General features: G+C 49.1%; 1 protein-coding gene across 28 annotated transcripts in view; it reads right to left on the bottom strand.

Moving 5' to 3' along the window:
• The window catches only part of Dysf (dysferlin), a 202,700-nt gene that overhangs the window by 135,660 nt on the left and 39,338 nt on the right, over positions 1–27,702 (bottom strand). For 19 of the 28 annotated variants that reach the window (XR_377460.3, XR_377461.3, XM_006506164.4 and 16 more), the window contains exons 4-14: positions 16,877–16,982; positions 11,966–12,080; positions 10,838–10,930; positions 10,314–10,525; positions 8,329–8,457; positions 7,885–7,947; positions 7,298–7,348; positions 5,198–5,228; positions 4,407–4,522; positions 2,642–2,768; positions 1,436–1,539 (exon numbers count right to left, since the gene is read on the bottom strand). Coding sequence is in view for 26 of the 28 variants with exons in the window: in XM_006506164.4 (XP_006506227.1) it covers positions 1,436–1,539; positions 2,642–2,768; positions 4,407–4,522; positions 5,198–5,228; positions 7,298–7,348; positions 7,885–7,947; positions 8,329–8,457; positions 10,314–10,525; positions 10,838–10,930; positions 11,966–12,080; positions 16,877–16,982 (1,147 nt within the window). In the remaining 2 variants the exon portion in view is untranslated. The remainder of the gene's footprint in view (positions 1–1,435; positions 1,540–2,641; positions 2,769–4,406; positions 4,523–5,197; positions 5,229–7,297; positions 7,349–7,884; positions 7,948–8,328; positions 8,458–10,313; positions 10,526–10,837; positions 10,931–11,965; positions 12,081–16,876; positions 16,983–27,702) is intronic. The other 9 variants (XM_006506175.4, XM_006506179.4, XM_006506177.4 and 6 more) reach the window with 1 other exon arrangement.

The following is a 27,702-nucleotide window of genomic DNA, read 5'->3' as shown; positions in this document are numbered from 1 at the left end:
CATGTTTGAGGTTGAGGGCAGACTCAGCATGTTGGATGTGAATGAGGAAAGAGTAGAGGCAGGCCCACATACTCCTCCTTGAACAATAGCATCCTTAAGATGGAGGCTCCTCTGAGGGTGGTACCTGGGGAGAACGTTGCTCAAAAGGGCCACATGTAGAGCAGATGAGAGGCATGAGGAAGTCTGGCAGGAAAGAGAAGAGTCAGAGCCAAAGAGAGCTGTGTGGAGGCCCTTGCAGCTAGGTGGCTGGAGCCTGGGTGTGGCCATGGCCTGTGATGCATACAAACAAAAAAAAAAATGCTGGGGCTGTGGGGCAGAATCAACATGGACAGGAATCACTGCCCTACTCTACCCTGGGCAGGAAGGTGAGATGCAAGGAGGGAGGGATGACCAAGTGACCCCTTAGATGACCACCAGCTCTCTCTCTCTCTCTCTCTCTCTCTCTCTCTCTCTCTCTCTCTCTCTCTCTCTCTCTCTCTTTCTCTGCCTTCTGCCACAATTGTGTAAAAATAATTATTATGCTTCCTCACACTTTGAAGAAAATGGTTCCCCTGTCTTAACAGATAAATGAAAAAGAGAATATGGTGTGTATATACTGGAGCTCTATGCAGCTTTAAAGAAAGTGAAATCATAGCATTCAAAAGGAAATGGGGGTGTGCAATTAGGTGAAATAGCAGGACTCACTCAGAAAGTCAATCCATGTGTTGCTTTCAAGCTTAAAAATAAGTGTGTGTGTGTGTGTGTGTGTGTGTGTGTGTGTGTGTGTGTGTGTAAAAAGCTGGGGGCCAACAAGTTGACTCAGAGCATAAAGACATTTGACTCAATCACCTGGTAAACTTTTTCAATCCTCAGAACCCACAGTGGAAGGAGAGAGCCAACTCCACAAAGATGTCCTCTGGTTTCACACACACACACATACACACACACTCCATGGCATGCCTGCCCCCACAGACACAAATCATATACACAAATATTTTTTTTACAGGCCAGCAGACAGCTCAGTAGGTAAAAGTGCTTGTTGCCAACCCTGACAACCTGCGCTCCTCTGGGAACAAAAGAGAACCAGCTCCCATAGTTATCCTGTGACCTCCACATGTACACCATGGCTGTACCCACTCTAGCAACACATACACAGAAATAAATTAGCTTAATCTCTTGTTTCTGGCTTTATGCATTTTACCTCTTGCCCCACACCATTGCTTAATCCTCCCCAATCCTCCCCCACTACCCATCACCCGCCCCTCGTCTCTGTTCAGTCACAACTACTTCCAGACACCTGGGTACACCTGTCCATTTTCAAGTGTAGCACCCCAGAGAGCCAGCCTGGGTATGTTGCTTCCAAAGGCCCCTCTATGTGCACTTCTGCCAGGGGTGTCCTGCTCTGCCTGGACCCTTCGCCCCAGGCCTTTCCCCCCCCCCCATGCCTGTTCCTCACCATTTTCCCAGCAAAGCTGACTTCCACAAAGGGATCCACCAAGTTCTTCTTGTTGCTGTCAAAGCCAAAGATCTGCTTGACGTTGTCCATCACAGCATCGTCCACTGGGGAAGGGACATGCCTGTCACTGTTTGCCAATGTCCCCTCTGCACCTGACTATACCCATGATACACACTGGTCGTTGCCTGTCTGCTGTCTCTCGTTCAGAATCAGCTGCCTTGTGTCTTGCCCATCTCTGATCTCCTCCTAAACCCTCCAGACCCCTCTGCCCCACACTGCCAGCCCCCGTGGCTCTCCAGACCCAACTACCCCTGCATCTCCAGGCAGTGTCATGACTACAAAAGTGACATGCTGTGGTCCCTCATGAGGGAGTCAGCACAGGAGCTCCATGAAGGGACTCAGATCAGCAGCTAAGAGTCATTGTTCCTTCCCAAATTCATCCATCCGTCACTGTCCCTCACACCCCAAGCTTCAGGGCCTCTCCACATGTGGGACTGATTCAAACTCCACACCATTAAGAGCAGTAAGCAACCCAGAAAAGGATGGGCGTACTCTGGGTGCCTGGTGGCATTCCCTTAACACCATGGCCACAGTGATCCACCTGTAGGTTATCCCATAGGCCAGTTTTGCTTTAAATAGAAAATAAGAGAGGCCCAGCGTATAGTCTAAGATTTTCCATTTCCATAAGACCAGCAGACCAGGCGAGGGGAAGCTGGAGGGGAGCCATTGCTCTCAAGTCTCCCTCATCTTCCTAAGTCCACCTCCGTGTGTTGCTTTCCATTAAAAATCTGATTGCTCTGCTGAGAGTGGCACTCACTGGAGTGTGAGCATGAGGCTCTGAGTTCAAACCACCCGAAAAAGGAAAAAAAAGTCTCTGGTTGTTTTTCTGCTGTTTCAGGGGAGGGGAGGTGTCAAATAAAGATTTTCATGATAAGCCAGACAGCAGAAAGTGGGTACCACTGACAACACTAACTGGCCATCTGGGAGGAAACTGGATCAAAAAGAGGAAGGGAATGAGCAAGTGCGTGTCCCTGGGAACAAAAGCACTGAGAAAAGGTCCAGGCCTCTTCTCTGCACACCCTCTCCTCCTACCTCCCCACACCCTCCCCCACTGCCCGCCTAGAGTAGCCCAAGGCCCAGGGTCCATGCTTTTAACAGCCTGGCGGGAGACTCTTGTAAGCATCCAGAAGGGGGCGCCACACTCACTCTGTGGTAAGTCCTCAGCCCGGAAGAGCTTCAGGCAGAAGTGGGCTCCTCGAAGGGCCACACCGGTGGGCCTAAGCAGGTTGCCTTCAATGTCCTCTTTGTCTTCAGAAGGGTCCTTCTTGTCCAGCTGCAAAGAAAACGCACAGGATTCCTCACCAGTCCCTCATCGGAAGGGTGTGTCCTGAGCTCTGGCACCTGCAGCCACTTGGTCCTTCACTTGGTTAAGCTCTCTACAGAGCAGTGTGGACAAGGACACACATGCTCCCTAGCTACGTGGAGGACCACCTCCAACAGTTTAAAAAGAAAATGCAGCCGGCACACAGCAGGCATCTAACCAATCTGACGGAGTCCCCTCTCCCACAAGTCCCAACCGCCTGCACCCCTCCCCTGCCCTCCCCGTTAAAAACTAGCTCAGTAGTTGAAGGAATCAAAGCTAGAAGCTCCATCTTTAGGGACACGTTCCCTGCACACGATTATTAATATAGTGACCACAGGGTCAGAGTTAGCATGGTGCTAATGGGTGAGAGGCACCCCTGCCTGGCAAGGTAGACTGAGGCTCTGATCCACAGAGCTCACTCTTCCAGAAAGAACAAGCCTCTTTGCAAATAAAAGCAGTAACACTGTGTAATAATAAACACAGCGTCTGACACCACAGGAACACACAAGCCTTCTAGTGGCTTTGTGGGGCAGGAGAGCAGTGGGAGGTCAGGAGAGAATGAGGTGAGGCTGGTCCAGCAGCCTACTCCTTAGCAAGCTAACGGAAAGAGCCGCAGCCTAATGCTTACTTAGCCTGTACCCCATGAGGAACCCCACTTCAGCATCTGCAGGAAAACATTCAATCCCAGCACACTCAGGAGCAAGTGTCCATGAGAGAGTCAGAAACCCTTCATCACCTCTAATTCCGTGTCCACAAGGAGATGAGAGTGTGAGGAAGGAGGAAACCTCCTAAAAGAGGAGGGCTGGCTGTGTGGTTCCAGGGAATGGAGAAGGAACGAGGAAGACAAAAAAAGGGCGATGAAGAAGGGATGGCTGAACGTGGTGGAAGAGAGAGGTACAAGGCCATTTACAACAGTGCAAGAGAGACTGGGGTGTCCTGAGGCACCTCTTCCTAATGTGGGGTGTCCTCTGCTATCTCCATCTCCATGAGCGTTTCCAGACTGGCCCAGCTACTCTAGCCCCAGCTTCAGCAGCCTTCAAGAGGCTGGGCTGCCCTCTGCTCGTCTCCCTTCCTTCTTCCCTCCCTTCCTCAGTGTCAGAATGCTTGACCACTTCACTTCTGCCTCCTGCCACTCCTGACCTGCCTACCTGCAACTCCTGCCTGGCCCTCAGGCTGCCTCTTGGGTTATAGCTACAGAGCGTTTTGACAAAAATGGTCTAACCACAAGGAGTCAACACCGTGATGTGGTGGTCGGTGTGTGCTACCCAACTGTGGAGGTGTTCCTCTTTAGTCCCAGCAGTTGGGAGGCAGAGGCAGGTGGATCTCTCGGAGTTTGAGGACAGCCAGGGTTACATAGAGAGACCCTGTCTGGAACAAAAACAACAAAACAAAACCCTAATATCCTTGATATTAATATCTTTTGCAAGGAAGGCCAGAGACTGCAGTCCCACCATCCCAGCAGTGGTATTTCGAGTGCTTTATTTGTTGTTTATATTTTCTGCGTGTTATGCAGTTCTCATGATTACTACATGCCCCTTTAAGACAAGAAAACACCAAGCTAGTGGTTTTCTCTGGTGCTATACTAGGTACTGCAAGGAGGGTACTCACGGGAGCTTCATCTCCAGGCCCTAGCACACACAGGCTGGCTTTGAGGTAGCCTCTGGCCCCCGCAGAGAAGTCATCAGGGTCGGAGAGCAGCAGCCACTTCCGGAGATAAGCGTGTCCTGCAGGACAGAGTGGAAGGTCAGGTCTGCAGACAGGCAGGAGCGTAGGTAGGGTGGACCCGTTAGAGTCTGCAGACAGCCAGGAGCATAGGGTGGACCATTTAAGGTGAGATAGAAGACCTAGGGACCAGGTTTCACACTTCATGGATATGTGAAACCAAGAACTGCCCACTGGGCTCCACGGTTCCTTAGCAGAGCCAGCTTTCCTGAAATATGGAAGACTGGCCTTGACTACTGATATTCGACATGACCAACCATGACTACTGATATTGGACAATGAGTAAAAAGTACTTTGAAGATTTATGCGTCAGAGAAAGGTTAGCAGAAATGTCTAAAAGAGGTGATAAAAGTCTAACTCGGGCCCATTTTTCCACTTCCTTCATAAATCACCCAGTCCAGAGCAAGGAAGAGCACTTGACTCGTAAAGTGACTCAGAGTGGAGCCCAGCTCCAGCTGCCCTGGCCACACCTTCCAGAATAATGAAGCCGGAGGACAGACATGCCTGGGGGCTTGCTTTGCATGGGAGAGAAAGCCCTGCCTTCCCTTCCAAGGGCAGACCCCACCTCCAAGTTGTAAAGCATCAAGAAGAAAAAAGGAGCCCCCCCCCCAAAAAAAATGAGCGCCTCCAAGAAGCTTCTAGAACATCAGGACTTGGCCAAGGGAACAAGAACTCACGGGGCTCTCTGTACACGGTGCCCACATCCATCTGAAACAAAGAGGAGACAGAGTAAACAAAGGACATTTGGCTTTCCGAGACCCTCCTCTACTCTGCAGAGGGTTCTTTTCTTGTGTGCCTGTTCTATGTGTGTGTTCCCTTACTCCCGATAAAAACACCTTTCTTCAACTACTAAAATAAATGAATAAATAAATAAGAAAGCAAAACAAAACATACATACCAACAAGTACAGACTACATACAGGTAAAATATCCATATACATAAAATAAAAATAAATAAATCTTCAAGGGACTAAGAAATCTACCAAGTAGCTGAATGGATAGCCACATAACGCCACTTAATTTTTTTTAAAGATTTATTTGCTTTTCTTATATGAGCATAAATGTTTTGCTTACATGTATGCCTGTGCCCCACATATGTGCCTTGTGCCTGTGGAGCTCAAAATAAAGTCTCAGATCCCCTGGAACTGGCACTATAGACAGCTGTGCGCCGCCATGTAGATGCTGGAAACTAAACCCAGATCTTCTGCAAGATCAACAAGTGTTCTTAACCACTGAGCCATCTCTCTAGCCCCGAGTTTACAGTTTGTAAGATCTGTTAAATCCACCCTGGAGTAGTCTCCAGGGCTCAGTAATTTAGAAGTGGACAGCCCACTGCCCACTTCTGGCCACCAGGTAAACAGGCGAGAGCACCTCTCTCAAGTGCATATGAGAACTCCACTCCAGACCCACAGAGAAGACGGGATCAGGGGGCAAAACACCATCGCATATCGTGTGGTGGTTTGAATGAGAACAGCCCCTCAGGTGCAGATATTTGAATACTTTGGTCCACAGTTGGTGGAATTGCTTGGGAAGGCATGGCTTTGTTGAAGGAGGTGTGTCACTGGGGTGGAATTTGAGGTTTCAAAAGCTCAGGCCATCCCCGTTAGCTCTCTCTGCCTCATGCTCATGAATCACAGGTAAGCTCTCAGCTACTGCTCCATCACCATACCTGCCCGCCTGCTGCCATGCTCCCCGCCATGATGGTCATGATCATCACCATGGCTGCCCGCCTGCTGCCATGCTCCCTGCCATGATGGTCATGACCATCACCATGGCTGCCCGCCTGCTGCCATGCTCCCCACCATGAAGGTCATGAAGCAGCCCTTTGGAACCGTGAGCCCCAAATGAAATGCTTTCTTTTACAGGTTGCCTTGGTAACACTGTCTTATCACAGCAATAGAAAGTAACCAAGACACACAAGATAGCCAAAAATGAGTGAGGGCTGCTTCTGTTCCAGGGTGCAGGGACAGAGGGAAATTTAAAGGGGGGGGGGGGGAGGTGGTAATTCACTCTCGTGGAGACAAGGGTAAGTTCACTCCCTCTCTTTCTGTCATACCCCGACCTCAGGAAAATGGAAAAGTATAAGAACTTTCTCCAGCTCATTGAGCCGTAAGCATGGAGCTGTGGGGTGCCATTCAAGGACCCAGGCTCCACCTCCAAAAGTTGGTTATGGAGGAAAACCAAAGATGTAGGAGTCTGACCTTGGGGGGTTCCAAGCTCCAGGATGTCAAACAACCTGTCATAGAGGCCAAAGTTTTGAGGCTTTTTTCCTCTGAATAAAGAAAACTAACTCACATAGATGACCACAGGAACCCAGGAGAGACTCTGTGCTGGGGTTGGGGGTTGCGGGTTGGGAAGCTTGCTTGCTCTCCAGCCTCTGCCCTAACTATAGGCATGTGATAGGAAATGTGTGCCCCACCCACTTTGGCTTCCTTCTGTCTGTCTAGTCCCAGAGATTGCCTATGACACACATCCCCTCCTGGCAAACTCAATCGTAAAAGTGAGCGCAGACATGAGCCCAGCCCATGGTACTTCCAGCATGCAGGGGGCTGAGGCAGCAGGACCATCGTAAATTTGAGGTCAGCCTGAACTGTAAGATAAGAATTCTGTCTCCGGTAGATAGTAAGTGCTTTATAGTTCTACCTTTGGTGAGAGGTTTCCTGAGTTGGGAGATTTTACGGAGTTTTTAGGGAGGTGGTCTGAAACTAGGTTTTCCAGCACAGCCTGCCCCTGAAGGGGAAGTGCGAACTAACTACTTCCAAGTAGACAAACAATTACCCGGAACTCGCCAAGGAGGGCATCTGTCCTAAGGGAGCGTGAGTCCACCACCTGAAAGGAAAGATCATCTTCCCGTGAGAGTGCGGCTCTGGCCAGGTCCCTCCCAGCCGACAACAGCCAACAGCTGGCACCGTCTCCATTCCAGAGATGGTACTAAGCAATGTTTCACTTCGCAGAACCCTGTGAATAGACACTAACATGGCCCCCACCTCACAAGTAAGGGGACAACGGCACAGGGAAATCACACAGCATGTGCAGAATCATGTGGGCACACAGCAGAGGTGGGACCCACACATCTAGTGCACACCCATCCTCAGCAGCAGAGCGGAATCTGAAGCCACAGCATAGACAGAGAAAGCGACCTAAAACCAGGCACTTCAGGCTTCTGGCCTGAGGCACCTGGGCATTTCCCCTGCCACTGGCAGAGCTTTTGTGAGTCCTTCAATCACCCAGACTCAAGCTTCAACCCACCTCTCTCTCCCAGACACAGACACAGGCTTTCAGGCACAATGACAGACATGTCTCTGGCGATCACATCCTACTGTTGTGTTACCCACCACCACCCACGGAGAACATCTGAGACCTACCGTGATGAAGATGGGCTCATCAAACAGCTCCAAGGGAGAGTCAAATACGTTGAAGAAAAGAGTCTGTTGGTCCAGAACAGAGAAGAGGGATAATCAATGTCTCTGACGCTCAGACCAGGTGGAGGGGCGTGGCCACCCACCAGTGTTGGAGCCTGAGTTGAGGAGACTGGTGGAGCTCAGCTGCCCGGTGCCAAAGACTAGGACTCTCACAAGCTGGGCTGTCCCATCTCTTCCTTGCAGAGCTTAGCATTTCAAGGACAAGGATTCTGAGATTGTGGGGAGTGGGGCTCTCCATGTTCTCTGATCATCTACACTGGTCTTGGCTCTCACACGCCAAGTTGGTGCCCCAGGAGCACATCCTTGGATGAATGCCCTGGTATTTGTTCTCCTGAGAACCATTCTCATGGGCTGTCAATGTCCTGCCTGATGCCTGAGGTCACTTACCTCATTGAAGAGTGGGCTATTTCCCTTCTGGATCCGAGTTCGCTTGGTCTGCCCAGCAGCTGTGACCTTGACCACAGGCTTAATATTCACCCCAGGCAGCTGACGCCCCTCTATCACCTGGACTCTGATCTGAAAGCCAGGAAAAGGGATAAGCAAATGAGAGAGAGAAAAGAGACCACTTGCTGGCCCCAAGACTCAGAAACCCAGTCAGGCAGTGGTGGCGCACGCCTTTAATCCCAGCACTCAGGAGGCAGAGGCAAGTAGATTTCTGAGTTCGAGGCTAGCCTAGTCTACAGAGTGAGTTCCAGCACAGCCAGGGATATACAGAGAAACCCTGTCTCAAAAAACAAACAAACAACAACAACAAAACCTTAGAAACCCCAAGACCAGCTCACTGACAACTTTAGGGAGAGCTATGCAAAGATTCTAGAAAGAGCACTACAAAAACATCCACATACCGGGCATGGTGGCACACACCTCTAACCCCAGCACTCGTGAGGCAGAGGCAGGTGGATTTCTGAGTTCGAGGCCAGCCTGGTCTACAGAGTGAGTTCCAGGACAGCCAGGGCTACACAGAGAAACCCTGTCTCAAAAAAAAAAAAAAAAAAAAAAAAAAAAAAAAAATCCACACTTCCCACCAAGCTTTCCCTTGCATCTAGAAAATTCCAGAGCTTTCCAGAACTGTTTCATCTGCATAAAATCACCTGGGAAAAGGACCAATCCAGCTCTGCCTTCCTTCAGAACAGACCCCATCTGAGACTCCCTTAACACCCACTCTTGTTATTGTTGCTGTTTTTCTAAGTAAGTCACTCTCTAGCTAGATTGCCCTGTCATTCACTAGGTAGCCCAGGCTGGCCTCAAACTTGGGTAATCTTTCTTTCTCCACTGTTGGACACAGTTCCTCAGACTCAGGCAGCTGATTGAGCAGCTCTGAGTAGGGGCAGAGGTCTACTTGTCTAAGGACCTTGGCTGGACGTGATGGCCATTCGGGTCTAATTCCAGCACCTTGGAAACAGAGCAGGAGGATCAGGAGTTCAATGACATCCTAGCTATACGGTGAGTTCGAGGCCAGCCTGAGTAACACAAGACCCGGTCTCAAACAGGGCCAGAGAGATGGTAGAAGAGAGTGAGCAGAAAGTTGCCCTCCAGCCTCCAACACATGCTGTGGCACACGTGCTATGGCACACATGTGTGCATACACACAGAAACATCGCATACGAATATAAATGTAATTTAAAAAATTTTAAACAATAGGCCAAGCCGGGTGTGGTGGCGCACACCTTTAATCCCAGCACTCGGGAGGCAGAGGCAGGCAGATTTCTGAGTTCGAGGCCAGCCTGGTCTACAAAGTGAGCTCCAGGACAGCCAGGGCTACACAGAGAAACCCTATCTCGAAAAAACAAAACAAACAAACAAACAAACAAACAAAACAAAAAAAAAACCAATAGGCCAGCAAGGTGACTCTATGGGAAAAGGCACTTGCTGCCGAGTTCGATAGTCTGAATTTATACCCCAGGATCTATTCGGTGGAAAAAAAAGAACCAACTCCCACAAGTTTTCCTCTGTCTTCCACACAGTGATCTCTCACAGTGGCACTAGTTCACTCCATGCTAACACACTCAATAAATAATTAAACAGTCACTGATTTTTGGGAAGGTTCAGAGGACTCCACTGCTGCTGTTGGTGGGGCATGTGGACCCTAAAGAGCAAGAAGCTGGTCCTAGGACAAAGGCCAGTTACCACAACAAAGGAGATGTAGGCTAGGCTAATCTTTTATACATCCAACTCCTTGGGACTGGGCAGAGGCATGCTGTGAGCTCCCAAAACACAAACTTTCAATTCAGCTGTCAGGGTCCAGGGCAGCCTAGCTTCTTCATGGGAGGCCTCCGGAACACCAGCGCATTGTCCTGAGGCTAGACAACCCAGCCAGGCACAGAACACTAGTGATTGCTGATGAATTATAGAGACAGTTCCCCCACTATCACCTGGAAGTCCTGTGGCTTGTCTGACAGCAGCTTTCTAGGTGGGGCAGAGCTTCTTTTTCTTTTTGCCCCTGGATAGTGGGGAGGAGGGTGGGAAGGTGGCTTCCTGGGTGTGGTCGGTCCCCCTGGGCCCACAGCAGCACTCTGGTCCAGGAACGGCTCAGCTTCATCTCCAGTCAGGCCCTGGTCCTCGGTGTCTTCCTCCCCTCCTGTGTCTGTGGGCACAGGACCCTCTTGAGCACTGTGCACCTTTGGTCCTGACCTGAGGTCTCAGTCCAACAGGGGGAGGACCAAAGAGTGTGCATGCTTCAATACCACACCCTAAGCCCACCCATACCCAAGATGGATGAAATCAAAGAAGGGCAGCTGCCATAGCTGGCCCTGGAAAACAGTCAATAAATAGTTAGTCAGCAAGAAGAAGAAGGAGGATGGCCCTGACCCACCCACCCCAGCCCTAACAGACAGGCCCTTCTGGCCACCTTGCCAGGTGAGACAGTTACAGGTGGTAGGGTCTGGCTGCGTCTCACCCGTGGGGACCGGCCACTTCTTCCCAGAGTATCTCGTGTCCATGGTGCTGTCACTGAGCAGGGACCAAGTCTCAGCCCGGCTCTGTCCCCCACCTGGCATGCATCAGGGCGTAGCCCAAGAGGGGAGGGTTGGGAGGGAGCTGGGATGAGAGAGGCCCACCTTCCCCAGGCCCACCCTCACCTCTCCTAAGCTTATCCACTCAGCCTGGGTACCATGCTCAGAGGTGACGGTCCCTTGCCCAACCAGGCAGAGCTGGGAGCCTCCTTTTGTTGATCAAGCCCAGAGCATCTGGGGACACCTGCCCACCTGCCCTCCCCAGCACCCCCTTTCCTCCCTGAGCCTAGCTTAGCTATCTCTCCCCAGCTCAGGATTCCCAGGGCTGGATGTGCTAAGCCAACGAAACTTCCCTCAGCCTCCCTCTCCACAGAAACCCACACAGAGCTGGCCAACAAGACAGGCATACCCAGGGAGGGCAAAGCCTTCTCAGGATTTTATAACTTGCTTCTCCCCCTACCCACCCCGCCCCCGCCACACCTCCTTCACCAGAAGATAAACTCTAGAATTTTCCCCCAAGCAAATGAGCTGCCCCGTCTCAGCTGCTTTCTACCCACACCGCCTAGTGGTCAGGCCAACTTTCCCAAGCACCACCAGCAAATCAGCCTCCTTGGCCTGCATCTTTACTTGATAAGCCTAGCAGAAGCTTAAAGCGGGCACAGGACATAGCCTACTTAGCCTGTCTGCACACTTCATGTATGATCATCCCTGTGCCCAGAATGACCAGCCCAAAGCCACACAGCTATTCAGTGTCAAAGGCAAGAGATAAACTCCCATTCCCTAACTTTGGCTCAAAATTCTTTTCAGGGGTTGGAGGTGGGGTATGGTGAGTAGCTCTTTTGTAACATTGTATCACCACTTAGGGAAGCACCAAGCCTCAGGTCTCATGCTAATCTCCAGAGCTAGGAAATGGAGAATAGAGGTTGGACCCTGCCCTTCCCAAATATCTGGGATTTGGGGAACCTAATGGGAGCCATCTCCACCTCTCCTTTCCTACCCACCCACAACCTCTGTCTCCATGCTGGCCATCTTCCAAGGACCATGCCCTATGAAAGGGTGGGTGGGCTCCTCACCAGGCACCAGATCCATGTCAGGCAGTGTCGGGGAGGGTGCTAGAGAAGCAGGTGGTGGGAACAGGGGCACAGCTCCTGGGGGTGGCGTGTAGGACACCTGCAGGACCAGAGAGGCCTAGAAGAGATGAGTCGGCAACAGGTAAGTATAAAGGAGAAACGACACCCTCCCTCCGGTGTCCTTTCTAGTCTCCCATCCTCTCTAAGCCATTGGCTCTGACAGGGTCGGGACTGCAGGAGGTTGTAGGGAAGCCACCCAGGAACCTGTAAGCACAGCCAGGTAAGGCTGCCTGGGGTCACACTTCACCTCCTCCCTGGCAACTCCACTTTCCAGAGCAAAAGGTGGATCTGAGTCCAAGGGAAGCCAGACGCTCACAGGACTCCACCCTGGCAGCTTGAGGCCATCAGAGGCCCGTCTGAGTCTCTCCCAGGGTCAAAGGAAAACTTTTTTGGAAAAGCCCAGGTAAAAGCAGGGTGTGGTGGTTAGACACCTGCAGTACCAGGACTTGGGAGGTGGAGCTGGAGAGCCAGGGAGTTCAGGGTCATCCTCGCCTATACAAGGAGTTCAAGCCCAGCCTGTATATACAAGAACGTATCTCTCACCTTCCACCCACCCCAGATCCAAACAATAAGTGCTCAACTTAAGAACATGTAAAACCTCTCTCCAAGGCATCACCTAGGAGACAAGCCTTAAGCGTTCCTGGGAGTGGCCTTTACCACTCAGGGCGTGTCTGAGAGGGACTCTGCTGATTGGGTTGATTCAGGTGCAAAGATGCACACGAGAAGTGGACTGCACCATTCCCTGGGGCTGGGTCCAAGAAAGAAAGAAAAAAGCTAGCTGAGACCTGTATTCATCCATCTCTGCTTGCTGTTGTGGGTTAGGTGTGACCAGCAGCTTGGAGCTCCTGCAGCCTTGACCTTCTTGCCATGAGGGACTGCATCTTTAACTGTGAGCTCAAGCAAACCCTTCTGCCCTTAAATTGCTTTTGTCAGAGTCTTTTATCACAGCACCAGAAAAAGAAACTAAGACAACTCTAGGAGGGAAAATAATGCAACAGAAGTTGTCAGTGTCCTTCCGTTCTTCTATGTGGATATAATCCCCTCTATCTTCCTAAGAAAGGTACACACACACACACACACACACACACACACACACACACCTCAGTGCCACAGTGGGAACCGAGCTTCCAGCACAAGACCAAGACCCTGCAGGTCCCAAGCAAAGCTGGGGAAAGGGAGCACGCTGGGGTCGGTGGTGTCCATAGAAACCAGCTGCTCTTCTCGGTTGTCTCCTTTGTTGTTCCTTTTTAAAATTTTTATATATACAGCTGTTTTGCCTGTGTGTGTGTCTGTGCACTCTGGATGTTCAGTGCTCACACTGGGACTGTAACTCCCTGGGACTGGAGTTACTGATAGTTGTGAGTTGCCATGTCAGTAGTGGGAATCAAACCTAGGTTCCCTGGAAGAGCAGACAGTGCTCTTAACCACTTGGCCATCTTTCCAGCCCCCCCCCCCACCTCCATCTTTTAAACAAGTAGTCAGCTCTGTATTAGACAGAAAGCATTTTCCACAATTTTGACAAATCCTTTACAAATATTTGCCACCGTAATCTTCATCTGAGCAACCTAGCAGGGAATACTAGCCATAATAGCAGAGACATTAGTAATAAGGAGGACACGCAGACTCCCAGGGCAAACCCTGCCCTGAGGTTGAGAAGATGCCAGCTACCACTGTATCTCAGGCTTGCATCCTCCAGACTGGGGACCAAGGAGGGAAAACAGACTAACAAAGGCAGGACCAGCAACAATTCAGGCTCAGAACACTGAGAAAGGAACCCAGAGGCGACCCCAGCACCCCTTTAATACCACATTCAAGGCTTGGATGTAACTGGCCCTGCATGGTTAGAAGCTACCACCAGGTGTCGCCACGTGAGCAGCGAGTATTAATAGACCCCAGTGCCCTCCTTCCTATGACTGATGAACCACTGGGGCTCTTTGGAGAAATAAGTAATTGTACAAGATAATCCTAGACTATCTTTTTGTTCCAGGAAGGTCTCAATAAACTACAGAAACACATCGAAGGGACAGTAAGGAGCTGGGGAAAGTGGCTCAGAGGTTAAGAGCCCTTGCTGGTCTTCCAGAAGACTAAGGTCCAGGTCCCAATAACATGCATGAAACCCTGGGTTCAATCCCAGCATCACGTAAAGCAGGTCTGGTGCACACACCTATATTACCACTGCATCGGTGGGGTGGAGGCAACAAACCCCTGAAGCCCATTCGTCAGCCAGCCACATCCATGATCTCCAGATTCAGCCAGAGACCCTGACTCGAAAGATCAGATAGAGAGTGAAGGACCTCAACCTTTGGCCTCCATTGCTGTGTGCACACACATAAGAATAACACACACAACTGACGAGCCTCGAGGAGGTCTGTGCGTCGGATGAGCTCTACGTCGATATGGCTTTCATCTCTTTGAAAGAGATGCTACGGAGAAGGCCTTTCACTCAAAATACACACTCCGGCATCAAGGGAGATGGCTAGGCGGTGGTGACGTGGTCTCAAGTGACCCAGGACACAGAGTGGTTTGGACTCCTCTTAGAAGGTTCTCTCTCCCACTCTCTGACAGAATCTCTCACTATGCTCCTCTGTATTCTGTGCTGGCCTTGGTTTCACTAAGTCTTCTAGGCTGGCCTCCAATTCATAGAGTCATCCTGCTTCAGGCTTCCCAGTGCTGGAATTACAGGCATAAACCATCAAACCAGCTTCTTTGGTGCTGGTGGTGGTGGTGGTGGTGGTGGTGGTGGTGGTGGTGTGTGTGTGTGTGTGTGTATGTGTGTGTGTGTGTGTGTGTGAAGGTCAAAGTCATTCTAAGGTACCATGCCTCCCTCAGGATCCATCAATCTTGTTTCTCTCATTGGCCTGGGGTTCACCCATTAGGCTCAGCCAACTGCTCAGTGAGCTCCAGGGATCCACCTGGCTCCACCTTCCCCAGGCTGAAATTACTGTCCCACCACACCTATCTCATTCAAAGTTGGTTTGGGGATTGGAACTCAGGACCTCGAGATTGCAAGGCAAGCTGACTGTGGCAGCTCCCCAGCCCTGCTTCTACACTTAAACCATTTCAAAATAAAAGATCTGAGCCAGACACTTAAACCACTTCAAAATAAAAGATCTGAGTCAGCCAGTGGTGTCCCCCAGAAGCAAAGGGCTTCTGCTCAGCAGCACAGGTCCTAGCAGGAACCCCCAGCTCAGAGGTTCTTCCCACCTGCCTGTGCTGTACCAGGACGGCAGGGGGATACAAGTAAGAGAGGTGGAAGTCTGCTCCTGGACCTTCTCCAGGGAGTGAGGACTGCATCCCAGGCCGCAAGGTGAGCTGCTAACCTCTCCTTACCACTCGTGCCTCTCCCCACCTCTGTGCAGACTTAGCAGGTGGCTCACTGAGCAGGGCCCAGCCCTTCTCTCCCATTCACCACATCCTGGCTTTCATGTATTCAACTTAGAGTCATTGTGAAGGATGGTCAGGCTCCACAGGCAGCCTGGGGTCTGGGGACAATGGAGAGGAGGCTGCAGGTTCTCAGCTTGAGTATGAAGTGCAAACAGAATATGAAAGCCAGGCCAAGGGCAGGGATTGCAGATCATTTCCAGCCTTCCTCAGTATGCAGTTTGCAGAAACCAGGCTGAAAGGTTCCATCCCAGAGCACAGTGAGTTTGGAGGGAGTAAGTGTGGAAAACATCAGTGTCTTAGGTTTGGAGTAAAGGAGCGGAGATCTTGGCAGGAAGGTAAGAGCCTTTGGTTGAAGGCTACAGGGAGGAAGCTGCTTCAACCTAGAGGGTAACAGGAAAGCACCAGACAGGTCTCTTGACTCCAAGGGCTGCTCTTGACAGAAACCTTGATATCTCTAGCTGCTCGGTGCACCAGGCTGCAGAAACAGCTAGGAGTCTCCTCAGGGTCCAAGAAGAGTCAGCTTCAAATGCCACTGGAGGCTTCCTAGACTAATGTAGCTGACTGCAGAGCTCAAAGAGAAGGCAACAGGTGACACCGGAAGTGACTGAGACCGTTTCAGAAAACACTGCGTGAAAGCAACCCCAGTGGCTCTCTTTTCCCAGTAAGAACCCAGTATGGTCTCATTCAGCCCAGCCCAAATTAGTCCCAACTCGACTTTCCTAACCAGTCAAAGGTTCAAATACATACATACATGCACGCACGCATGCACACACACACACACACACACACACACACACACACACACACACACACACACACATGCACGCACGCACAGCCTGTCTATGAGGACTGACAGCCCACAACCCTGCAGGCTTCACTGGGAAGTATGTCGGGTTCAGCAGTAGCATCCTGTCATGTAGACAGACCCAGAATCCTAGTGAACAGGAAGAAAGAACCCTGAAGGGTATATTTAGACCACTAAAAATAACAGGAGGCCAGCAAGGAGGACTGGGAATGGTTTGTGCAGACTAGGAGAGAATGGGAAAGCTGGGGGAGGGGCTAGACCGACAAGAGAGGAAAAGGAAGGGGTCTTGACTGGCCCCAGGTGGGCAGGGGAGAGTTGTCTGCCTCCCTCCCCTGGTGACCTGTGACCCAGATGACTCAGATATTCCCTATCTGGAGAATGGAGCTGGCAATGATTCTGGGCAGTCTGCCAGGCAGGCTAAGGAAGCCACTCAAGGCTGACTAGAACACAGGACAGGAGGTGACGGAGTAGGCTAGACTCAGAAGTAGCCAAGTAGGGGCGTGGCAGGCTTCGTTGAGCCTTGCAGGTCCCAACCATGAATCTTTTCTAGCACCCTAACCTATAGCCAAGGAGAGCCATGCTTGGCTCCCAGGAGCTGGCCTCTGGCATAAGACACAGGGCCCCAAACAAAAGCTGGCTATGGACAGAGACATGCAGACATTTACCCCCGTGGGTTGCTGCTTGGCGTCTAGCAGAGGTGCGTTGAAGCTGGCAGAGAGGCTGGGGGTGGCAAGGACCTCCTGGAGTGGGATCTTGGCTTCCCCCAGGAACCTGGGAAGACAAAGAAGTCCAAGGGTGAGAACCAGCCTAATGTGCCTGGCTCGTCTCTTACCTCCTCCACCGCCTAGTTCTTTCGGAGTCCTTTAAGGTTTCTCTGTACCCACGGTACCATGAGTGCCATGTAGCATGTAAGATGGTTCCTGTGGTAACATGTACCCATGTGAGATGCTCTCATGATAGCATGTACCCATGTAAGATGGTTCCCATGGTAACATGTACTCATGTGAGATGGTCCCTTGGTAGCATATACCCATGTAAGATAGTTCCTATGGTACCATCTTAAGGAGAAGAGAGAGATCAGAGACGCCTGCCCTTCCCTTCCCCAAGCTCAACCTTAACCTCTTTCTGTCTGGCCTTAGAAGCCTAGCCATGCTATTGCCGTGGGTAGGGGCAGATTCTCACCAGACAGATTACTTATTTACTTATTTGTTTACTTACTTACTTAGAGACAGGATCACATGTAGCCCAGGCTGACCTCAAACTGGCTCTGTAGCTGAGAATGATCCTGATCTTCTGACTCTCCTGCCTTTATCTCCCAAGTGCTGGGATTGCAGGTGCTCCCCACCACACCCTGTTTATACAGTGCTGGCGATCAAGCCCAGGGCTTCACGCATGCTTTGCAAAGCACTCTCTCAACTGAGCCACACCCCTAGTGCTGCCATCAGATCTTAATGAACCGGGCCAGCATCACCATGGGACAGAGGCAGTTTTCCCAGTTCACACCTTTGATGCCCCCATGCCTCAGCTGGCTGAACCCACCACCCAGTCTGTCTACGCCAGTTTCCCAGGAAGCACAGCCCCAATTAACAAATCAGAAGCAAGACACCTTCCTGTCTTCATACCCAGGGAGAAAACGTGTTGGTCTAGGAGACAGACCCCTTCACCAGACGTCCAGCACACATACATGAGACCACACTTGTCACCGGCAAGAGACGAGGTCTTGGGAAAGTGGCCCACTGGCTGGCTGGCCGAGGAAGGCCTTTCAAAGAATCTAGAGGAATAAGTCCTGTTCTGTGGGTCCTAAACCACACACGATTCACTCTGTGCCTCTGCGGTGGCAGCAAGTGGCCTGTGTCACCAAAAACCTGTCATCAGAGTCTGCTTCAGCCTCTGCTTGCTCCCTGGGAGCCAAACTACGGATAGCCATCAGGGCACAAATCCTCATCAGTCCTGGGGACAGCTATGGGGACATATCCGGCATTGCTTTTTCTTATTTCTCCTAATGAATAAAGCTAGCCCAGTATCAGAGACCATCCTTGCCCTGGTCTCTGTAACAGTAGTCTGCATGTGGGTTTAAATAGACCCATGGAGTGAAATTTGAATCTTGACCTAATGAGCTAGGTTTACAAACGCTACTCCAGTAAGACACCATCTCATCTCCATTAGGATGGTGCTAGAAACTATGTGTACTTCGGAAGTCGGGCTGAATGCATTATGAGAAGATCCTGAGCCTATAGGGACAAGGTAGAAGGCTCTGTCTTAAAAGGGATATGTGTAGGTGTCAGGTTGGCAGGGATGGACTTGCAATGGTTAGTGTTGACTGTCAACTTGACAGCATCCAGAGTCATCCAGTAGACATACTTCTGAATAGATCTGTGAGGACATTTCTAGATTGAGTTCATTGAGAGGGGGAGAGCCGCTATAAGGGTTGGGGGCCTGCTGCCCAAAAAGGAAAAAGTGGGCTGAGCAACATCGTTGATGTCTCTCTGCTTCCTGACTGTGGATGCAATGTGAGCAGCATGCTGCTGGTGAGAAGAATGGAGGGGGATGCTACGGAACATTAAACGTAGACAGGCAACCCAATCTCTAGCCCCACTTCTGACTCCAGACATCTATACAACACATTCAAGCAGCAAATCCTCAAACATCAGAAAATGAGACCTGCTCCATGTCCATTGGCAGAGTACCTGCCTAGCGTGCACAAAGCCCTGGGTTTCATCCCTAGCATCACATAAGCCAGGCAAGGTTGTTCATACTTATAACCCCAGTAATCAGAGTTCAGGAGGATCAGGAGTTCAAGGTTATACTCAGTTACATAATGAAGTTGAGACACAAGACATTGTCTTTAAAAGGTTAAAGACACCAGCACTCGGGAGGCAGAGGCCGGCAGATTTCTGAGTTCGAGGCCAGCCTGGTCTACAAAGTGAGTTCCAGGACAGCCAGGGCTATACAGAGAAACCCTGTCTCAAAAACCAAAAAAAAAAAAAAAGGTTAAAGACAGTGGAGTAGGGGTGGAGCTAGAGATAGCTCAGGAATTAAGAGCTCTGGTTGCTCTACTGGGAGGCCTGAATTCGATTCCAAGCACCCACATGGAAGTTTACAACTGTCTGTAACTACAACTCCAGAGGTTCCAATGTTCTCTTCTGGCCTCTGGGGGCCAAGGTATGCAAGTGGTATTTTGAATGCAAGCAAAATTTACATAACATATAAAACAAGAAATTAACCTTTAAAATAAATAAATAAATAAATAAATAAATAAATAATAGGAGCAACCAGGCCAGGTAGGCAGATGGACAAACAAGATGAAATGTGCATGTACATGGACTGTTAGTCAGCATTCAGGAATTTGTGACACTTCTCCTGGGACAAGTCTTGGCACAGCTGGACAGCAGCTCCATGGTAGAGCACTTGCCTTGCATTTACGAGGCTCAGTCCCCAGGACTGTCCATAAATAATAAAGAAGAATTAGACTAAAGACACAGAAGGACAAATACCATGTGATCCTTCTTGTACAAAGCACCTAGTCAGACTCACAAGCACAGAAAATAGAATGGTGGTTGTCAGGAGCTGTTGGGAAGGAAAGAAGAAAATTGTATTTAATGGGTTCAGGTTTTCTGCTTGGAAGATGAAAGAGGTCTATAGGTGGATGGGTGCAAAGGTTGCACAGAACTGTGCATTTAAACTTGTTAAAATCTAGTGTTCCTCCTGAGAGTGATATCACGGTGGACTTCCATATCCCACACAGAAGAGCACATGTGTGCATGCTTATCCTTCCCACATATACACTAAGCAAATTAATTAAAAATAAGTAACTTGTAAACCTATGTGATAAATAATTATTAAACTCTCTGGCAATGAAATACATGTGTTTATACCCTCTGAGGCAGGCAGGTTCTGAGCCACCTTACAATTTCCTTTGCTAGAAATACAAACACTGTGTGTGTGTTTGTATGTTTGTATAAGTATGTATGTGTGTGTGTTTGTATGGTTGTGTAAGTATGTTTATATGTGTATTTGTGTGTGCATGTTTGTGTGTATGTGGGTGTATGTGTATGTGTGTGTGTTTATGTTGATGTGTATGCATGTTTGTGTGTATGTATATACATGTTTGTGGGTGTGAACATGTGTGTGTGCCTGTGTGTTACAGAGGACAGCTGTGTTGTTGGTTCTCACCTCCTACCTCATTTGAGGCAGGGTCTCTTCACTGTTTTTCTGTTCCATACTCTATGCCAACTGCCTTTCATACTCCTGTGGGATCTCTTGCCTCTCCCTCCCATGTTCCTGTAGGCAAACTGGGATCACAGAAGCTCAATTGAACTTGGGTCCTCACACTAACACAGGACACGTTTTTATCACTGAGCCATCCCTCAGCCCTCCTCTTACATTTCTTTATTTTGGGGTTTGGTTGGTTGTTTGGTTTGGCTTTTTTTTTTTTTTTTTTTTTTTTTTTTTTTGAGACAGGGTCTTACTGCATAACCCTGTAGACCAAGCTGGCCTCGAACTCACAGAGATCCTACTGCTTCTCCCTCCCAAGTTCCGGGATTAAAGGAGTGCATTGCCACACATAGCTTAGCATTTATTTCTTTAAAGAAAGAATAAAGGGAGGTTATTATAGGATTTTTAAGTCCCACAAAGGTCCAGACGTCTAGACTGTGGGTTTCTCTGTTCCCTGGCACCTACAGGAAGCTTTGCGCTATGGCTTCCTAAACAGGGGCTCTTGTTAGGTGTAACCTAAGGACCATCACGGGAATAGCGCTTGTCCCCAGCATTGTGACCAGAGTGTCCTCAGAGCAAGATTCTCTGTGACATAAGAAATCAGAGTCACTCTGTCCTTTACGGGAATCCTTGGCAGCAGACCAGAGTGATCTGACCAAGCAACCTGCCCCAGCGAGCCTGCAGATGTGGACAGTGTCTATCTACAGTTGAGGCTTCTGGCCTTGGCAGCAAAAAGGCCAGGCCCAGCAGCAGTCAGGTAGCAACAAACAGCAGTCTAGCTCCATAGCTCCGTGTGGCTGAAGCTGGTCTTAGGAGCCGTGGCCAGAGGCCCAGGGTAAAGGTGGACCACCTGAGCCTGGCTTGCTGGCAAAGTCCTCCCAGACAGCAGGGAGAATTCCAGGAAGTGGGGTGGTGAACAATGGCAGGAAATGCAGAAGGAAATGCCGGCTCCACCTCTGCCAGCCCTAGCCCTTCCGGCTGCCCCCAGAGCTGCCTAGGAGTGACTGCTATTTCCTCCCTGATACCCCCTTGGGGGCCATCAAATGTACCCCCTGAGGAACAGGGACTAGTCTCTCCAAGGTACCAGGTTGTCCTATATCCTGAGGAAGAAGGGCTGGAGGCCACCTGTCCAAAGACCCAAGTGGGAGGCTGTGGTGACGAGTCAAAGAGACAGAGCCTCCCATCTGCACGAGTGATGTAAAAGCATAGCCCAGCGGGAAGGGGCAAGTTGCAGAGACTTATGGAGGTTAATGAGGTCTGAGGCTCCATCACAGGTTGTGGAGAAAACCACAAATTCATCCATTTCAATCTGTAAAGGAAATAGGACATTAAAGCCCCTCCCCAAATTCCATTTCCCTGTAACTTTATTCAAGGGACCCAATCTTGAAAGCCCAAACCCTGGTCTGTCCCATCTGAAGACAGACACCGAAATAAAAGCTCTAGGGCCAGGTGTCTGCTAAGCAAGGTTCTATGGGCACCAATCGGTGGTCTGACAGGTGCCCTGTGGCATCAACAAGACTCCAGTGAGTCAAGGAGGGACCTGGAACCCTGCAAGGGCCAAGGCTGTGGAAGCCAGCAGGGTGTGGCAGAGCCTACCTAGTCAGTAGCACCAGAAGCGGCCCTGTGGGCCTGGCCCCACCTTTACAGCACAGGCCCTCCAGCCTTCCCTCTCTGGCCAGTTCTCTTAGCTTCATTGTTTCAGAAACACTGTTACATGGGAGTAGAAGTGTGGGGGCTGAAAGAGGCTCGGCCATCCCAGAGAAAGAGAAGGCAAGATGGGCATGGGGAAGGAGAGCAGCTGAGATTTGACAGACACACATCTCCCCCAGGAAGAAAGAGTTTATTCCCTAATTCACCCATGAGTGTCAGTGCCCTGTCAGACAGATGCCGAGTGGGAGCCTCCAAGCTGGGTTTGAGCAGTGTGTGTGAAGGCGAAGGGGGGGGGGGGGGGGGCGGGGGCTAAGTTTATGCTAATGAAATGTGAAAAAATGGAAACAATGTTGTTTAAAAACATTGAGTCTTACTGATTCACTGTTTGTAAGAACAAAGCACAAAAGCAACCCAGCAGTCCACCACCCGAGACTGCTAAACTGCATAGATACAGCACAGCACATCTGTGCTATGAAATTCTGCCACAAAATAATATAATTCTACAGAAAGTTCTCAAGACTTGGTCAAGCGCTAAAACAACCATAAAGGATTATATCATACTATCTACTGCCTAAGAAAAGGGAAGCTCACGGCTATCTTGGTGATTAAACACTAAAAGCTCTGGAATCATCTATGCCAAGCCAAGACCATTGGAATGAAAAATCAGGGCTGCTTTTTTTGGAGAGCCATATGGAGGTTCCTCAAGAAACTAAAACCAGATCTGCCGTAGGACCCAGGCATGTCATGTTTCCAGGTATATATCCCCAAAAAAAATAGCAGCGTGTAAAAGACACACTTGCCTGTTCTTGTTAACAACAGCTAAGCATGCAATCCACCTAGGTACCTACCCATAGGTGAATGCATAATTAAATGTGAGATATATATATATATACATTCTGGAGTGTTAGGTTATATTAATGAAATGTTATTCAGCCATGAAGATTAATATTCTATCATGGCACCAAACAGATACACCTAGGGAATACTATGTTAAATGAAACAGATGCAGACAAATCATGAATACTCCCTTTCATATGTGGGTGCTCAGCCATCGTGGTGGGAGGCTGGGGAGATGACTCATCAGCTAAGAACCCTTGCTGATTCTGCAGAGGACCTGGGTTCGGTTTCTAAGCACCACATGATGGTTAACAATTTCTCATAGCTCCAGTTCCAGGCGCTGTGGCACCCTCTTTTTGTCTCCATAGGCTTTGTATACAGGTAGTGTGAGTGTGTGTGTGTGTGTGTGTGTGTGTGTGTGTGTGTGTGTGTATGCGGCACACGCATGTACACACACATACATCTAAAATAATCTTTTAAATTGATTGTGAAGATAGGCTCAGAGGGCAACATGCTAGTAGCCCTAAGTTTGATCCCTAGCACCACAGAAACTAATATGGTGGTACAGACCTGTAATCCCATCACTTGGGAGGTACGTGCAGGGGATTTGGAGTTCAAGGTCATCTTTGGAAAAAAAGAGACCGGAATGTATAAGAGTGATTACTAGTAGTTTGATTGGGGAGGGGGGGCAGTAGTGGCAGGCTGGATAGCAGGTACTTAAACACACGTGGATGTAATAAATCCATAGCACAGGAAGGACTCAAGAAGAGAAGGGCTTAATGGCTCCAAATACACAGGCACAATAAGGAGGGGGCACTGTTCATCGCCCTAGTGAGGTCAGAGTACTGGATCAAAATATCACACTAGAGCCGGCAAATGTGTCAGTTGTGGGAAGGGTACAGCTCATTAATTTAATCTAATTCAACTCAAAACAAAGCAAAAAACAAAAAAAAATTAAAAAAAAAAACCAAATCTCTGCAAAACATTTTGTTCTGAACCATATTCATCATGCTTTTGTTTTCTGATAATTTTCATTTTGTTTTGTTTACTTGAGATAAGGTCTTATTACATAGTTCAAACAGACCCTGAACTCACGATCCGCCCACTCCAGCCTCCTCAGTGCTGGTACTGCAGGGACAAGCCACGCCTGCCCACAGCTTTCCTATGTTCTGATGCTCTAACATGCTGAGCCTTGTTGATCTAGAGACACCGACCCTCCCAGCATAGGCAGTCCCTGGAGACAGCAAGGAAGGTCCCCAGCAGGCAGGGTGTGGCCTGACGCACAGCTAGCTGGGTAAATTCCACTTCCATTTCCCCTGCCCTGCTTGCTCTTTTGATGTCCCCTGCACATTCTCATTTACTCAATGGCTCTGAGGCTCCTATGACTTCTGAAGGGAGAATAAAAAGGATGAATCTCAGAAGTCCGTGCAGGATAGGCTGGGAGCATGGCTCAGTTTGCAAAGCGGTGCTGCCTGGGCACAAGGACCTGAGTTTGATCCTCAGTATCCACAAAAGAAACCAGGCATGAACGTGTTCCCCAGTGCCAGGGAGGTAGAGCTTGCTGGACAGCCAGCATAGCCAGTATGAGGGGGCCCCTGTCTCGAAGAACAAGGTGAAAAGTCCTAAGGATTGATACCCCAAATTAACCTCAGACTTACACATACACCCATGGCACAGGGAGACTGTGGCCCAGCAGTGGGAGTTCAACAAAACAGCCAAGGAATGGCTTCTTCCTCCCTCCAGAATGTTCTCCGTGATAGACACACGGAACCAAAGGACCAGAGGCAGGGTGAGCTCCAGGGAAAGCCTGGGTCGACAAAGCCCAGTGTGCTCACAGATCTGCGTGTGTCGCTCAGAATTGGCACCCCACTGTGACTTCAAGAGTGGGGTGTAGGTAGGAAGGCTCCCTCAGGCCAGTCAGACATAAGCTGGAGACCATTTGCCGCATCCTGGCAGATCAGGGAAGACACACCACAGGTGCTAGGTGAGGGAGACATTCTGAGGAGCAGCACATTTGCATGGGCCCAGAGCATGGCTTTAACCCCAAGAGGAAGCATGCAAAGCAATACACAGTGGGAAATCAGCACCAGGCCAGGCCACAGAGAGCCACATACCCAGAGAGACACCCGAGGCCCCAGAGCCTAAGACAAACACACCGCCTCAGCAGCATACAGTGATCTAATCTTGAGAAAGCATCCGATGGTTTCCAAAGGAGGGAGAATAAAGAGCAGGCTTCATTCCCAGCACCCACACAACCATCAGTAATGCCAGCACCAGGGGACTTGATGCCCGCTTCTGACCTCTGTGGGCATCAGGCCCATGTATGATATGGATAGAGATATACATGTAGTCAAACACCCATACACATATAATATATGAATCTTTTTAATTAGAAAGTTTCAAATAAAAATAAATTGAGATAAAGATGGTGGGATTAAAGAAAGCTAGGGTAGCAGATCTTGCCAGCACAGCTACAGCACTTGGGTGATGGAGGCAGGGGGCCTCGAGGTCACCCCAGTGACACTACAAGCTGGAGGCCATCCTGGGCCAAATGAGACTCAATTAAAAAGTCAAACAAGCCAGGCGTGGTGGCGCGTGCCTTTAATCCCAGCACTCGGGAGGCAGAGGCAGGCAGATTTCTGAGTTCGAGGCCAGCCTGGTCTACAGAGTGAGTTCCAGGACAGCCAGAGCTATACAGAGAAACCCTGTCTCGAAAAACAAACAAACAAACAAACAAACAAACAAAAAAGTCAAACAAAATATTTTTAAAAAATTACTAGAAAGCTAAAGAAATATGACTCGATCTGGGACTCTAGACTGCATCTGGTTCTCAAGGAGGGGCGGGCACTGTTTGGAAAAGCATTTCTTGATCAGTTAATAGGATGCTCTAAAGCATAGATTCCATCTATCATGTTCATCCATGTAATGTATCTACTGAGGTTAACATGGTGCCCAGCCCCCATCTTAAGAAATCTGCCCTGGAATATTTAGGCCAGACAACTATGGTGATTATGGCTTACCTTCAAATGGGAGGAGAACAGAGAGAGAGGAAGGGAGACATAGTGAGAGAAAATTAGAATCAACAGAAGTAAAGGGCAGGCGGGCTGTCTCTGTACTCATTTCTTCTCTTTATTTTTTATAATCGTGAAATTAAACTTGTAATATTCAAGGATGGTCACTATGGGTCAGTTTTTCATATATATATATATATATATATATATATATATATATCACAATTCAATCTCCAGTGACTCAGTTGCATACTGTCATCATGAGTCAGAGCCCCTGTCCATCCTGGGGTACACACACACAATCACACACACACACACACACACACACACACTCACTCCAGAGAAGAAACACTCCTGATCTGAGCCTCCTGGGCCCTGAGCTATGCATGCCTGGCAGGGAAAGACAGGAAGTAAGAGATGGTAGGACCTTCCCCAGCCCCTGAACCCTCCTGGCCTCAGGCAGCCTTCCTTCCGGGACCTGACTCCCTAGAGGTTGTCCAGAGGTAACTCGAAATAGTTTTCCACTTCAGTCCAGAGAAAGACAAAAGAAATAGTATCCTGAAATCCAGGGATGTCCTGGACAGAATCCAAGACAAAATATAGTTTTTAAAATCCTTGAAAATGAGGGTGTGCCCAGCACTTTTGAGCCCACAGAGAACAATGGGATGGTGAGCTGTAAGAATCTGGGCCCCAAACTGCCTCCTGGGGAGTCCAGAAAACAGTCTGCAAAATCGAGGTTGGCCCTACTGTGCCTGTTCTTCCCAGTTCTACAACGGCACCCTGAAGCTCAGCCTTCAAAATACCCTCACGGATTCCCAGATCTGAGAGAGAATGCCCTAAGCTAAGCCACTGAGAGCAGAGGAAAAGGTCCTCTGTGCTCTGAGTGGACCAAGTGTGCCGATTGCTAGTAAGAGCCCAAGTGTGCAGAGTTAGGATGAAGCCAGAGGAAGAGGTCAAGGAAAGTAAAAGCTCATGTAGACAATCACTCTATGATCTCAACACTTCTGAGGCAGAGGATAAGAGAAATCAGGGCCAGCCTGGGCTACAAAGAAAATCATTGTATAAATAAATAAATAAACAAACAAACAAACAAACTAGCTAGCTAGCTAGCTGTGGTGGCCAGCCTGAACTACAAAGAAAACCATTAAATAAATAAATAAATAAATAAATAAACAAATAAATAAAGCTGTGGTGGCCAGCCTGAGCTACAAAGAAAAACATTATCTAAATAAAACAAACAAACAAACAAACAAATAAATAAATAAGCAGCCAGCTAGCTGTGGTGGTCTGCAATCTCAGTATTCAGGCGATCGTGAATTTTAGACTAGCCTGGGCTACATAGCTACACTCTGTCTCAAAATAGGAATAGAAATGTTAGTTAGATAGATAGATAGATAGATAGATAGATAGATAGATAGATAGATAGATAGATAGACAGGAAGGAAGGAAGGATAAATTACAGAGGGGACAATAATCAAATGAAAGATTCTTACCTGTCAGTCAAGGAAACACAAGCTACACTATATCTCCTCTTGACCATCACACTGCCAAAAGGAAAAACATTGGCACACACCCTGTCTACACTGTTGTTAGACACAAGTTTGATTATTTTTGAAAAGCAACTTGGAAGAATCTCCAAGCTTCTTTGTGCAATATACATATGTGTGTGCTTGTCTATGTGTTGGGGAGAAGGCACACATGTGTTTACAGCTGTGCCTATGAGCTTTTGCCTTGGTTTTCGTGACAGAATCTCTTGCTGGCCTGAAATTTGCCTGAGT

This window comes from Mus musculus, chromosome 6 (assembly GCF_000001635.26).
Source record: "Mus musculus strain C57BL/6J chromosome 6, GRCm38.p6 C57BL/6J".
Classification (NCBI taxonomy): domain Eukaryota; kingdom Metazoa; phylum Chordata; class Mammalia; order Rodentia; family Muridae; genus Mus; species Mus musculus.
Note: the sequence above shows the minus strand (reverse complement) of the source record. Positions and strands in the feature narration are given on the sequence as shown.